Source organism: Sylvia atricapilla, chromosome 14 (genome assembly GCF_009819655.1).
Source record: "Sylvia atricapilla isolate bSylAtr1 chromosome 14, bSylAtr1.pri, whole genome shotgun sequence".
Taxonomy (NCBI): domain Eukaryota; kingdom Metazoa; phylum Chordata; class Aves; order Passeriformes; family Sylviidae; genus Sylvia; species Sylvia atricapilla.
The window spans coordinates 18,282,137-18,296,586 of NC_089153.1; the positions used below are offsets into that span (position 1 = coordinate 18,282,137).

At 57.2% G+C, this 14,450-nt stretch overlaps 1 protein-coding gene across 1 annotated transcript in view; it reads left to right on the forward strand.

The window, feature by feature from the left end:
- The window catches only part of KCTD16 (potassium channel tetramerization domain containing 16), a 57,389-nt gene extending 55,110 nt beyond the window's left edge, over positions 1-2,279 (forward strand). The window contains 1 exon segment of the mRNA XM_066329440.1: positions 1,572-2,279. Within this exon segment, the coding sequence (XP_066185537.1) occupies positions 1,572-2,023 (452 nt within the window). The 3' untranslated portion in view covers positions 2,024-2,279.
- Positions 2,280-14,450: the final 12,171 nt, after the last annotated feature.

A 14,450-nucleotide genomic window follows, 5' to 3' on the forward strand; every position in this document is an offset into this window, starting at 1 on the left:
CCGGGACCCACACAGCTCCTGGAAGTGCTCTCAGAGCGCGTGGGTCAGGGTTTTACAGGGGCTCAGTTCATAATGCCTTTATCCAAGCCAGAAATTGATAAAAACATTCCATTTAGCCGTTACTGACTGTTTTCAGACAAGACACAGGGCAGCTTTGAAGTGAGTCTGTAAATCAGAGTAGCCCTGGAGCTCCCAGACTGAGAGACTCCATCATTGACAAGGAAGAGGAAGGAGGAGATGAGGAGGTTTCCTCATTTCTGGTTTTCTGCCTGTTCCTGTAAATTGTGTGCACTGTGCTCCTGGGTAAGGATGGAGACACAGCAGTGGAGAGCAGGGCAGGACAGGGCAGGAGAGGACAGGACAGGGCAGGGATGGGCAGGGCAGGAGAGGACAGGACAGGGATGGGCAGGGCAGGGCAGGAGAGGACAGGGCAGCCGGGGGCTCTGTCAGTGCTCACTGCCCTTCCCCCGGCCTCGAGGGCTCTCCATTGGCACCTCCTGTTCCTCCTCCTCTTGCTTGTCCCCGTTTGTCAGTGGGGTCTGGAGTGGGGACAGAGCAGCAAAAAGTCACCTCAGTCCACGGTGTGAGGAGATTTCCCCAACTGGCCCTACAGGAGCTCTGGTGCAGCTGTGCCCTGTCACCGTGTGTCCCTGTCACCGTGTGCCCGGTCACCGCTGCCAGCCCAGGTCAGAGCTGCAGCTCCAACCAGACCATCCCTGTTCTCTGCCTCTCCTCCAGCCCCTGTCCTGCTGTGAGAGCCCCTCGTGTGACACTGGGGACAGGTCCGAGTGTGACACTGGGGACAGGGTGGCTCCCTCCAGGCTCAGACAGGGGCATTCCCTGTGGGTATGTCCGTGGCCATTCCATGCAGGGATGCTCCATGGCCATTCCATGCAGGGATGGATGCTCCCCCTGAGCCCTCTCTCCGTGCTGGTTGGGCTGGGCTGGGCACAGAGCTGTTGTTCCCGGTGCCAGCTGTCCCCTGGTCACGGATTGCTGCAGCTGGGCAGGGCTCCAGCTGGAAAACAAATCCTCCAGCCCCGCAGGATCGGGAATTGTCGCTGTCCTGGGCTTCCCATGGCGGGGCTCAGGCGGAGGAAGGGCCCAGTGTCCCCAGAGGCTCCGGTGTGGGTGTGAGCGGGCTCTGAGGGGGGCAGCACTGCTCTGGGGAGGGAGGGGGCTCTCGGGGGGCGATGCCTGCCAGGACAGAGGCTGCAGTGCTGCCTGCACCAGCTGGCTCTGCAGGGCAGCTCAGGGAGGAAACGTGTCTGGAGAAGCCAGGGCAGCTCCAGCCGTGGCTGCTCAGTCGGATACTCACGAGGTGGTTTCTCCCTGAGGGTCTCAGGAGAAGTTCCAGCCCACGCTGGATACTGGGCAGCACATGGAGTGGGATGGAGGAGCTCCAGGGCGATGGGAACCAGCCCGTGGGGCCCGGGGCCTTTGCTGGCGGTCAGTGGTGGTGTCCAGGGGAGGTCCCTGCAGGGTCCCCTGGCTGCCGGGGGGCTCAGCAGCCTGTGGGGGTGTGTGGGGGCGAGGAGCTGCAGTAACCCCGGGCTCTGTGTCCCCTGCAGGGGAACCCTCCCGCTGGTCCTCGTCCCACTGCGACTGCTGCTGCAAGAACGGCAAGGGCGACAAGGAGGGCGAGAGCGGCACCTCCTGCAACGAGCTGTCCACGTCGAGCTGCGACAGCCAGTCGGAGGCCAGCTCCCCTCAGGAGACCGTCATCTGCGGGCCTGTCACCCGGCAGCCCAACATCCAGACTCTGGACAGGCCGGCCAAGAAGGGGCCCGTGCAGCTGCTGCAGCAATCCGAGATCCGCAGGAAGAGCGACCTGCTCCGGACTCTCACCTCCGGCTCCCGAGAGTCCAACTCCAGCAAGAAAAAAGCCGTGAAGGAGAAGCTCTCCATCGAGGAGGAGCTGGAGAAGTGTATCCAGGATTTCCTCAAGATCAAAATCCCAGACAGGTTTCCCGAGAGGAAGCACGCCTGGCAATCGGAACTGCTGCGGAAGTATCACCTCTAGGCTTCGGGTGGGGAGAGCGCAGCCCCTTGTCCCCTTAGAGCCAGACCCCGCGTGATACAGCATCCCCAGCAGGAACCATTCCTTAGGTCACCAAAACCAAAACCCATCTCTAGTACTGCCTAAATTTGCCTATTTCACCTTAACATTTCTAGTGGTAGGGGAACGATATTTTTTGCAGTCCTGGAAGCACAATGACAAACGCTTTTGTTTGTAAACCCGGAGTCTTACACAAGCTGCAGACCTTAAGGGCACGGGCAGGCCCAGGCCGAGGGCACTGGCGTGGCCCCGAGCAGGCAGGGGCTGGAGAGGGCTCTGTGCCCCGAGAGGAGCCCAGCACAAAGGCCCAGCTCTGCCCCGGCCGTTTAAGCATGTGTATTTATATATGTGCATATATATATGTGTGTATATATATCTCTGTGTATATATATATATGTATATATATATCTATATACATTGCTTAAAGATTTTCTGGCTCTCTCCTTATCTAACTGCACTTTCTCAGAAAAGAGCATTTTTTTAGGCTGTGGATGTCCCGTTTCTTCCCCAGGCCTTGGAGGGCTGAACAGTAGAAATCCATCTCCCTGTCTCTCTCCTGCTCCCCCTGCCAGCCTCCCCTTCCCTGGGGCACTGGAGATGTCCCTCTGTGGGTTTGTGTCACCATCGCCCTGTCCTCCTGCTCTGGCACCCCGTGAGGACTGGGGAGCAGAGGCTGTCCTGTGGATTCCCAGGGCACGGGGTTCAGGACAGGTCACCTTGGCTCCCCGGCAGGAGACTGCAGCTAAACCCTCGTGCTTTCACTCCAGACCTTTCCCTGTCTCTCTTTAGCACCCTTTGGGCTGTAAGCTCTGTGTGCAGGGTGGATGTGTGTGTTCCAGGGACACGGGATTGCTCCATGATTAATAACTGGGGAAAATTAGACCAAATGAGATGCGCCCAAGTGGGCTTGATTTATGTGGCCTTCACGTCTCCAGTTTGAGATGAAACGGTTGTTGCTCTCCAGTGCCACAGAAATAAAGGTCTTAAAGGTCAGTAATGACAGGCAGGCCCAAGCTGCTGGGAAAGCCAGCCTGGGGCCAGGGCAGTGCCAGGGGCTGGTGCCTGTCTGTGTGTTGGTGTGGGTCCTGCTGCACCTCTGAGGGACCTGCTTCTGCTGTGGTCGCACGGACAGCTGTTGGGTGGGTGGTTTGTGCAGAGCTGGGGCTGGGCTGGCAGGTTTTGTGCTGCTCAGAGGGGCTGGGGGTGGGACACAGGGCTGGTGCTGGGCTCTCACAGCCCTGGAGGGGCAGCAGCTCTGCCCAGAGCTCCCCTTCTCCCCTCCTCACTTGCTGCTCTCTCTGCACCTCCAGTGCCCACAGCTCCCTGTGCCACTGCTGGGACACGGCTGGGACACTGGCAGTGGGGCAGAGAAACGCTGGGAGGCTGAGACAGAGCAGGAATTGGAAATGATGCTCCATGAGGGCCCCGCAGCTCAGCCCAGGGTGGTGCTGGGTCAGGAAGGAGTGACCAAAGTACTCACAGAGTACTTTGTTCTTTCTAAAGTATCTGGGGAGGAAAGTGGACTCTGAGCTACTTTCCACCAGTAACACACCAAGTTCTCTCCCAGCCAGTGTGAAATCTCACCTGGAGTGCAGTGGGACTGAGGCTCAGCTCCCAGAGGCAGAATTCCCAGTTTCCAGGGGCTTTGCCACCCCAACCCCCCCCGAGCCCTGAGCAGGACTCAGAGCACTGGGGGGACACAGAGGACACGTCATTTCCACAGACCCATGGGGCCCAAAGGGTTCGGTTTCCTCCCTGAACCATCTGCACACACAGCACAGAGGCTGTGCAGGGCTCTGGAGAACGTTTTGGGTTTACCTTGGGCGAGTCCATTTATTAATTTTATTTGCAAGTTGTGGGCTGAAGGAGGAGACAAGGTTGGGTTTATTGCAATGGCCAGCACACACCTGAGCGCTTCAGCCCTGTGCTGCCCTCCTGTCCCAGCCCTGGGGACATTGGGGGGAATTTCCCAGCCCTGGGGAGGTTGGGGGGAATTTCCCATCCTTTCCCAAAGCCCCCCACCACTGCGAGTTCAGACTTGACTTTCAGAGTACTTTATGCATAAGGCCCCATGTGTATCATGGTACAAAATAATTGTCCAGTCTTATGGATAGTTAACGCCCCAACGGGGTTTTGTAGATTAATAGTAAAAGAATAAAAAAATAAAAAAAAAAAAAAAAAAAGAAAAAAAAAGGAAGGAAAAAAAAAAAAAGAAAAAGCACTTTTAAATTATTTATATTATAAAAAGACATTCTTTATTTTTCTTGGCATTGATGTCACTTAGCTAAAAAAAATCCGTTTATAAGTAGGATATTGCAGATTTTAAACTATAGCAATGCTCGAGCAAACACGGATTCAGAGTTCCACAGAAAAGGAGCGAGGTGAAGCAGGAGGGTGGCAGGGCCCGGCTGGCTCCATGGGTGGCCTTGGAGATGATGTCCCTGCGTGGTCCCCTGGGGCTGTCCCCAGCTGGGGACGCAGGGCTGGACCCCAGGCCCTGGGGCTGTGCTGAGGTGCTGCAGTGCAATATTCCCCAGCCCACGGGGGTGCAGAGGGCCTTTGGGGTCTCTCGGGGCCTTGCCTTCGTTACATTTCCGGACCTCATTCAGCATTAATGACTTCGCCGAGGCTGAGTCAGTCTCTTGCACATTGATGTAGATAAAGTGGCACCCACTGAATTACCTCTCGACTCTCCAACGTGGTTCACTTGTACATAAGTGTAATGTCAAACTGTTTACAGGTTCTTTTGTGCGTAATCGTGGAAACAAAAAAACAAAACAAAAAAAAAGTTTTAACTACAAATTTAAAGGAATCGATTTTACTGGAAGGTGTTTAAAACAAAATGAATGTGCTTACTACAGTATAGACATCCTTGCTAATGGTCTCACCTGAATGCATGTATCCGTGTCGTCAGTCCCACCAGTGAGGTTATTGGCAATATTCTGCAGTCTGTGAATAGCAAATATGCATAAACTACTGTGACTCTGACAAATATAACTTGGTAACTGTTTCTGCTGTGCTATGTGAACAATCTCCTGCAGCTTTTAGCCTGCTGTATTGCCCTGGTGCAAAGAGCACAGGAAAGAGGGAGATCCGGGACGGGTGGAGTCACAGCTGTGCCCTGAGCAGGGGGGTCACCCCGCTGGCTGGCTGGCCTACAGGTGCTAGAAATGCCATTTTCAGGGCCTGGGGGTGGAGGGGAAGGTGCTGCTGCTGTCCCCTGCTCTGGTGTCACTGCTGGGGCAGGGCTGGCCCGGGCTGGGCTGGGCTGGGGGACCGTGCCCGGGGGAGCTGGGGGCTCACAGGTGATGTTTGCAGTCCCAGCGCTGCAGGGAACGCTCACAGACACGAACAGAGGAGCTGGTACCCTTCAGCTGCCACACACTGAGGGCACCAGGGACACATCCAGGGACCAGGGACACATCACATCCAGGCACATGGACACATCCAGGCACCATGGACACATCCAGGGACCAGGGACACATCCAGGCACCAGGGACACATCCAGGTACATGGACACATCCAGGCACCAGGGACACATCCAGGGACCAGGGACACATCAGGGACACATCCAAGCACCATGGACACATCCAGGCACATGGACGCATCCAGGAACCAGGGACACATCCAGGCACCAGGGACACATCCATGCACCACAGACACATCCAGGCTTTGTGCTCCCGGGATTCACACTGGCTCATGTGAGCACTGCTGCCTGGGCCTTACCCCCTGGAAAGCAGTGGGGTTTCCCCAGTTTATTGCTGGGTTTGTGGCTGTTATCATTTTCAATCTGCAGCACCTGGCTGTGGCTGAGAGGAAGCCCTTTGCAGTGGCCCCTCCTGGAGAAGGTGGATTGCCCCTGGCTGCAGCCTTTGCCCGTGTGCTGCTCTTGGATTTGGGGCTTGCAGTGCCTGACACGTGGGGGCTGAGGGCTGGGGCCCGTGTCCCTCTGTGGGGAGGGGGACGCTCGCTGAGCTCCCCTGTGGCACCAGCCCGGTGCTGGCAGTGCCACCAGGCAGGTGACACCAGGATCACTGTCGTGGCTCTGCCCCTGCAGGAGGCACCTGCCCTGGGCCAGCACCTGCAGAGGGGCCCCGTGTCCCTGGAGTGTCCTGCCAGCTCTGGGGTCAGCTTGTCCCCATCGGCCACCCTGCCTGGAGCCCAGGGCTGGGGACAGCCCGGGGGCTGAGGGGACAGCTCGGGAGCTGAGGGGACAGCCCAGGGGCTGAGGGGACAGTCCAGGGGGGCTGAGGGGACAGCCCAGGGGCTGAGGGGACAGCCCAGGGGGGCTGAGGGGACAGCCCAGGGGGCTGAGGGGACAGCTCAGGGGCTGAGGGGACAGCCCAGGGGGCTGAGGGGACAGCTCAGGGGCTGAGGGGACAGCCCAGGGGCTGAGGGGACAGCTCGGGGGCTGAGGGGACAGTCCAGGGGGCTAAGGGGACAGCCCAGGGGCTGAGGGGACAGCACAGGGGCTGAGGGGACAGTCCACGGGGCTGGGGACAGCTCGGGAGCTGAGGGGACAGCCCAGGGGCTGAGGGGACAGTCCAGGGGCTGAGGGGACAGCACAGGGGCTGAGGGGACAGTCCACGGGGCTGGGGACAGCTCGGGAGCTGAGGGGACAGCCCAGGGGCTGAGGGGACAGCACAGGGCTGGGGACAGTCCCGGGGGCTGAGGGGACAGCCCAGGGCTGGGGACAGCCCAGGGGCTGAGGGGACAGTCCAGGGGGCTGAGGGGACAGCTCTGGGGCTGAGGGGACAGTCCAGGGGGCTGAGGGGACAGCTCGGGGGCTGAGGGGACCCTCTGCTGCTGCCGCTAGGCACAGCTGGGGCTCACAGCCCCCTTGTGCCCGGGCTGTCCCTCAGCTCCATCCAGCCACATCCCAGGGCCCGCAGAGCTCCTGGCCAGGGGGACAGCTCTTCTCCTGGCCAGGACAGCCCCCGGTCCTGGGCAGGGCTGCCCACTCCCATGCCCGAGCAGGAGGCTGACTTTGGTTATTCTGACACTTCTGAGCACTGTCTTTTCTGCTTTTCACGTCAGGGCAGATGTGAAGGAGCAGTGGGAGCCGGGGTAGAACACCTGCACAATAATTACTGAGGATGTAATTACCTCCCCCACGCAGCTCTGGTGATGTGCACAGAAAGGAGAGATTCCCTTTGACACCAGGTGATAGCAGAAAATGATTTTAATCTGCCTTACAACTATATAATTAAGAGAGCTTATATATAGAAGCATCTATCCATCCACGTCCCCCAGGTGTATCCTGGCTGGGAGCCCCAGGCCGGGCTGGCCTCGCTCTGTGCCCCTGCTGCCAAGGTCCTGGGTGGGACAGACAAACCCAAAGCTGGTCCAAAGCCTTTCCAGAGGAGATTCCCCCGGCCCAGGGACAGCCCCGACCCCCAAAATGTGACGAGGTGTGTCTGGGGAGCCCGTGCCACCCCTGCTGCCCCCGAGCAGGCAGCTGAGGGTGACCCTGCAGGCACGGTGGGCCGCCCAGGATGGGACAGAATTCCTGCCGTGCCCCAAACCCGGGCACAGGAGGAGCTGGGCCACTGCCCCCAGGACAGGAAGGGTGAGACAGTGAGGCTGGGGTGCAGAGCCCGGCACCCTCCAGCCTTCCCTGTGCCTAGAGACAGGGCAGGGAGAGGAGCAGGGCAGGGCACAGGGGACAGGGGACTGGGGACAGGGGACAGCACAGGGGGCAGGGGACAGGGCACAGGGCACAGGGGACAGGGCAGGGCACAGGGCACAGGGCACAGGGCACAGGGCACAGGGCACAGGGCACAGGGGACAGGGGACAGGGGACAGGGAAGAGCACAGGGCACAGGGCAGGGCACAGGACACAGGGGACAGGGGACAGGGCAAAGGACACACAGCACAGGACAGGACACAGGACACAGGACACTCCCTCGCCGCTCACTCCAGCCCCTCTCGGTGCTGCCGGCCCGGCCCCGCTCCTTTGCCCCGGGCTCTGCAGGGAGAACTCTGTACATAAATACAGCAGGTTAAAATCTGGCACAGTTTCAGCGGGTCTGTATTTAATGCAGATGTTTCCCATGTTTTGTAGTATCGTTTTATTGATAAATAAAAACCAACCAAAGACCAGCGCGGCGTTTGTTGTGGTCTGTGTCAGCGGGACCGTGTGGCCCTGGGCATTCAGGGACACTGTCCCCAGCTCGGGGGGCTGCAGACCCTCAGCCCGTCCCTGCCAGCCCCTGGGAATGCCCCAAACAGGGACCAGCACCCACGGAAAGGGAGCGGAGCAGAAAACACCCCCTGAGCTCCGTGGGAAGAGGAGCCACGAGCTTGTCCCCGTGCCCACGTGTGCCCTGCACTGCCCCAGCCTGGGGGTGACACTGAGTCACCCAACAGGGCTGGGAGGACACAAATATCACTAATGGCTCCAAAATAAGACCAAAACGCTCAGGATTTTTAAAGCACGGCGAGAAAAACTCGCAGCAATTAAATGGCATCTTAATGAGCTGCCTCCCAAAGAAAAGCTGGAGAAAAATGAGTTCATCAGAGACTCGTTAAAAAAATCACTAAAACCATTAATACTAGAAGCATCCTCTCCATGGCATAAATTTTGCATCCTTCCAGATGTATTTTTTATTATTATGCCAAATTCACGGGAGGAGAAAACAAGGCCCAGCTCCTTGTGTTTGCTGTGTCCCAGAGATGCCAGCAGGCAGCAGCCAGGGGGCCCAAAGCCACCTCTGTGACCAACCTCCTGGGCACTGTGCCCGTGCCACAGCAGGCTGCCACACCCAAACCCTCCAGCACATTGCACTGGGTCTTTCCCAGGGCAAAACATTCCTGATTTGGGGACGTCGGGCTGGCTGAAGGGGGAAGGGATGTCTGTGATGGTGGGGCAGGGCAGGGAGGGGCAGGGTGGGGCAGGGTGGGGTGGGGTGGGGCAGGGTGGGGCAGGGTGGGGTGGGGCAGGGAGGGGCAGGGCGGGGCAGGGCGGGGCAGGGCGGGGCAGGGCAGGGAGGGGCAGGGTGGGGCAGGGTGGGGCAGGGCAGGGAGGGGCAGGGTGGGGCAGGGCGGGGCAGGGAGGGGTGGGGCAGGGAGGGGCAGGGCGGGGCAGGGCGGGGCAGGGCGGGGCAGGGCAGGGAGGGGCAGGGCGGGGCAGGGCGGGGCTGTCAGGAGATCTGGTGTTTGCTGGAATTTGGAGCACAGGACCAGGAGCAGGGCTGGGAGAGCCCCTGGCCCCCGAGCTGTGCTCCTCCAGCGCCCCTGGCAGCCGGGGACAAAGGGACACTGTCCCCCCTGCTCGAGCTGGGCCCAGCCCAGCATCCTCCCCGCCACTCCCCCCTGGGCTGATGCAAAGGCAGATAAAGCTGCAGCAGGGACAGCACAAGGGCTCCTGGTGCCTGAGGGTGCTGATGGCACCGGAGATGCCCTTGGCTGAAGCTCCAGGACAAATCCACGGTTCCTGCCCTCCCATTCACCCCCAGACAGCTCCCTGAGCTCCGTCCTGCTCTGGCCCAGCTGGACACCTGGGAGCCAAAACGTGAGTTCTGCCTTTTCCCTGGTCCTGCCTCTGCTATTGAAGTTGTTATTAAGCTCCCGTAATTATTTTTTAAATCCAATAAAGACATCTAATATGTGCAATTTTAACATAATGTGTTGGGAATAGCAGTTTAGTGCTATTACCAGTGCTAAAATCAATGGCTCTACTCATGGAGCTGTGAGCTTTTATTTTCATCATTAGGCCAAGGGAACAAGTCTGTATCTATATATCTATATCTATCCATATCCATGTATCTATATATCTATATATCTATATATGTATTTATGTATATATGTATATATCTATACCTCTGCATTATTATTATTGTGAACTAGAATAACCAAAATGTAATCATATGAAACATCGATAATTACTCATTAGGACCATTTCCCTGGCCCTCGTTCTGCTGGCCATGGGACACCCCCTGCCTCCCCGTGAGCCTGGAGGGTCCTGCCGTGGTGCTGGGGGGTGTGGGGGAGCAGGACAGGGGGGACAGGGGGGACAGGGGGGACAGGAGGGGACAGGAGGGGACGGGGGGCGACAGGGGGGACAGGGGGGACAGGGAGGACAGGGGGGACAGAGGGGACAGGAGGGGACAGGAGAGGACACGGGGGGGACAGCAGGGAAGCTGCTGGGTGGGTGGCACAGCCCAGGCTGCAGCTCCTGCCGAGACACAGACACAATGTCCCTGTTGTCACCAGAGCTGTCCTCGGCCTGTGCACGATGAACAGGCAGCCCAGGGTCTCCGAGGGGGCTGCAGCCCCTCAGCCCCTGCCCTGAGCTGGGTCACAGCTGGGCACACACCACAGCCACCCCAATGCTCCTCGGGTTTCTACAGCACTGAGCCCAAGCATAATGAAAAATTTGCCTTTTAGAATTCCTGTTGGGATCGATCCATCAGCTCTGAAGACCCTGCTGTCACTGTGGCACCTGCACCTCCAGGGCCCCTGAAGGTTTGTAGCTAATGAAGGACAAAGCGTTATACCCGGACGCTGAGCCCAACTTCAATAAATTAATCAGGAATTTCTCCTCTGGGTGGTCTCCTCAGCCAGTATTTTATCCCCCCTTGCCCAGAGGAAGGCTCTGGGGGCAGCAGGCTCATGCTCCATCCTGCAGCCACAGCTCAGGCCGGGGCACTGGAGTGGCCAAAGCCTGGGGATTCCTCCTCACCCTGGGCTGTGCCTGGGCCATGGATACTCCCTGGAGCGTGGATATTCCCTTGGGGCTGCCTGATGGCAGCACAAACGTTATCCAGCTCTTCACTAATACCCTAACACGGGATTGAAGTCCTCTCCAAAGGGACAAAGCAGGTGAGCTGTCTTCTCCAGAAGAGCAGATTTCCATCCTGCAGCTGGATTTTAACACCATTCTGAGTAATCATCTCCTCCAGGTTCAACCCGCAAAGACGTCCCAAATCACGGATTGAAATGATAGCAAAAAACTCCCTGAACTCCTTAAAGTTAATGACGATCTTCATTTTCATTTGCCACATATTCCTCTCCCGTAATGGCCATGTGCTAAATCTTCATGAGGTTTTTTATAGTTTCACCGAAGGAATATTTGCATAATTATTAGCGCATAATCTGCTTTAATGGGCCCGCAGATTTTACGGCACAGATAAATGTGTGTGGTGCCAGGCTGGAGCCCAGCCCGGGGCAGAGCTGTGTGTGTGCAGGGCAGTGCCCGGGGCTGTGCCCACCCCTGGGGACAGTGTTCCTGCCCGGGTGACACCGGCCTGGCCGGGCACTGGGGCAGCAAAAGGGGAACAGGAGCTGCTGTGTCCTCCCTGTGCCTCAGAACCACCAAACCCCTGCCCTAAAGCCCACCCAGGGCCACCCCTGCCATGGCAGGGACACCTCCCACTGTCCCAGGCTGCTCCAAACCCCAGTGTCCAGCCTGGCCTTGGGCACTGCCAGGGATCCAGGGGCTGCTCTGGGCACCTGTGCCAGCCCTGCCCACCCTCAAAACCAGACACAGCCCCCAAAATCCCTGCCCAGGGCCAGGGGACAGAGAGGAGCCGTGGCTCAGCACCCTGGGGCTCCTGCTCAGGCCCCTTGGGAACCTTCCCCTGCACTGACGTGGGGATTTATAAAAAGCAGCTCTTGAAGTAAGAGGAGTGAGGTGTGAGGAGGGTGTGATGACAGCAGCTATAAAAGGAGGCAGCACAGAATTCTTGAGGGAAAGCATCAAACTTCTGCTATTTTCCAACCAGATCATCCCCTCGCCATGAAATGTCATCTCTGGAATTTTTTTAGGCTGTTCTAATAGATACTGATAAATGCTCTTCTCCTCGGGGCTTGGCGGGAGCAGACGTGATTGATACTATCTTCAGACGGAGACAAAAACGTTCTGTGCAGGATCTGACACCGTGGCAGATCTCAAAAACAATGGTCTGAACTGAGCAGTCCAGAGCACTTCCAGAACAGTTAAAATTCCTACAGCAGCAGGTCGGGTTTGAATCCTGCCTCCTGGAGAAAGCCACAGTAAAGAGCCTTTCTAAATTGGGGAAAATAGTAATAAAAAAAAGCATCTCAAAATCTGTAGGCAACAGCAGAGCCTGAGTATGGTCTGGGACAAGCTGCATTTTCTGCACTCTCTTTGAAAGTGCCAAGGTTCAATTGATATTTTTTAATAAAATATTAACACATTTTAATGGAGAGATTCTGCAGGCCTGAGCCTGGAGGCAGGGAATGGCTCTGCTCTCCCAGATCCCAGCTCAAGCCCAAAATTAAGCTCTTAATGCCTTAATAAGGCAGAGAGTTGAGTGTACAATGACCTGTCCTTTAAGTGATATATTAAATTAACTTTTCTTATGTATTTTCAGTTGGAAGTTAAATATTTTCACATCGTTCTAGACGGCAAAAGACCATCAAAAGGGATTAGATGAGATTTTTTTCCCTATTAAATGAGAAATCCGTGTGGCAGCTGCAGCAGAGCCCAGCCCACACCCGCTCACTGCCCTCCTCTCCTCTCCTCTCCTCTCCTCTCCTCTCCTCTCCTCTCCTCTCCTCTCCTCTCCTCTCCTCTCCTCTCCTCTCCTCTCCTCTCCTCTCCTCTCCTCTCCTCTCCTCTCCTCTCCTCTCCTCTCCTCTCCTCTCCTCCTCTCCTCTCCTCTCCTCTCCTCTCCTCTCCTCTCCTCTCCTCTCCTCTCCTCTCCTCTCCTCTCCTCTCCTCTCCTCTCCTCTCCTCTCCTCTCCTCTCTGTCACCAAGTGTGGCTGTCACATCCCCAGTTGGGCTCCCATGCCCCTGCAGCACTTTGGATTTTGGGTCCTCATCTCCCTGAGTGTGGCTGCAGAGCCCTGGGCAGGAGCTGCGCTGCCCTGCAGGTTCTGCCCTGGGGTGCAGAGTCCTTTCCTGGCACCGGGGCATTTCCCCACGACTTCCAGCAACATTCCTTGTGTGGAAGAGAGAAACCCGCCCTGCCAAAGGAGCCCGACCTGCAGCTGGAAGGCCTCGGCTGCTGAGGGCTCTGGGGAGCAGAACAGACCCTGAGTGGAGCTCTGGGTGTCCTGGGTGAACCTCTGGGCATCCTGAGTGGAGCTCTGAGTGGAGCTCTGGGTGCCCTGAGTGGAGCTCTGGGGGTCCTGGGTGAAGCTCTGGGTGTCCTGAGTGGAGCTCTGAGTGGAGCTCTGAGTGTCCTGAGTGGAGCTCTGAGTGTCCTGGGTGAAGTTCTGAGTGCCCTGAGTGAAGCTCTGAGTGCCCTGAGTGGAGCTCTGGGGGTCCTGGGTGGAGCTCTAGGTGTTATGGGTGAGGCTCTGGGGGTCCTGGGTGAAGTTCTGAGTGCCCTGAGTGGAGCTCTGGGTGTTAAGGGTGAGGCTCTGAGTGCCCTGAGTGAAGTTCTGAGTGTCCTGAGTGAAGTTCTGAGTGCCCTGAGTGAAGCTCTGGGTGTCCTGGGTGAAGCTGGGTGTCCTGGGTGGAGCTCTGGGTGTCCTGAGTGGAGCTCTGGGTGTCCTGGGTGGAGCTCTGAGTGGAGCTCTGGGTGCCCTGAGTGAAGTTCTGAGTGTCCTGAGTGAAGCTCTGAGTGGAGCTCTGGGTGTCCTGGGTGGAGCTCTGGGTGTCCTGGGTGAAGCTCTGCATGCCCTGAGTGAAGTTCTGAGTGTCCTGGGTGGAGCTCTGGGTGCCCTGGGGCTCTCCTCCACCACGGGCTGTGCAAAACTCAGCCCTTTCCTCTCTTTGACAGACAAAGGACCAGAGTCCTCCTTTGTACGATATGCAGCTGGAAGAGATTAGGAAATAACTTCTGCATAAATGGATTTATTGGTGCAATTTGGTTTTACATGGCCAGAATGGCGTGTTTATAAAATATTTATGGAGTTTTCCTTTGCAGTGATGGAACAAGACCCAGTTTAACAATGCGTGGGGCTTCATTAGTGCTGCTCCACGGTCAGGTCTGCTCTGTCTCCTCTTGTCACTTCATTAAGTTGGTCCTGCTGATAGATCGGCCCAAATCACTAATTAATAATTACCTCTTCTGTATAAAATCAGATGCCTCGAGCTGGCACTGCTGGCCGTGAATTGGAGATTATGCACGAACCTGTGTGTGTTTCTCTGCTCCGTATTTAAGTCATCCCGCTATTCATCCCAAACCTCATCAGAACAGATAATAAAGCACTTCACGAACAGATGTGCCACTTATTCATCCAGTTCTATCATGATAATGACGAGAATTTAATCTGGAGTGTCTATGGAAGACGATGTGAAAGACAGACTGGTGTGAATAATAAGGAAGGGACAAGAAGGGAAGGCTGCGGTGGAGAGGGGCTCATTAATCCCCCGGGCTCATTAATCCCCCGCAGCTCTGGCAGCCCCACAGCGGCAGGAGCAGGCTCCCCCCGGCCAGGCCCCTCCGGAGCCTTTCTGCACATGGAGATGCTCTC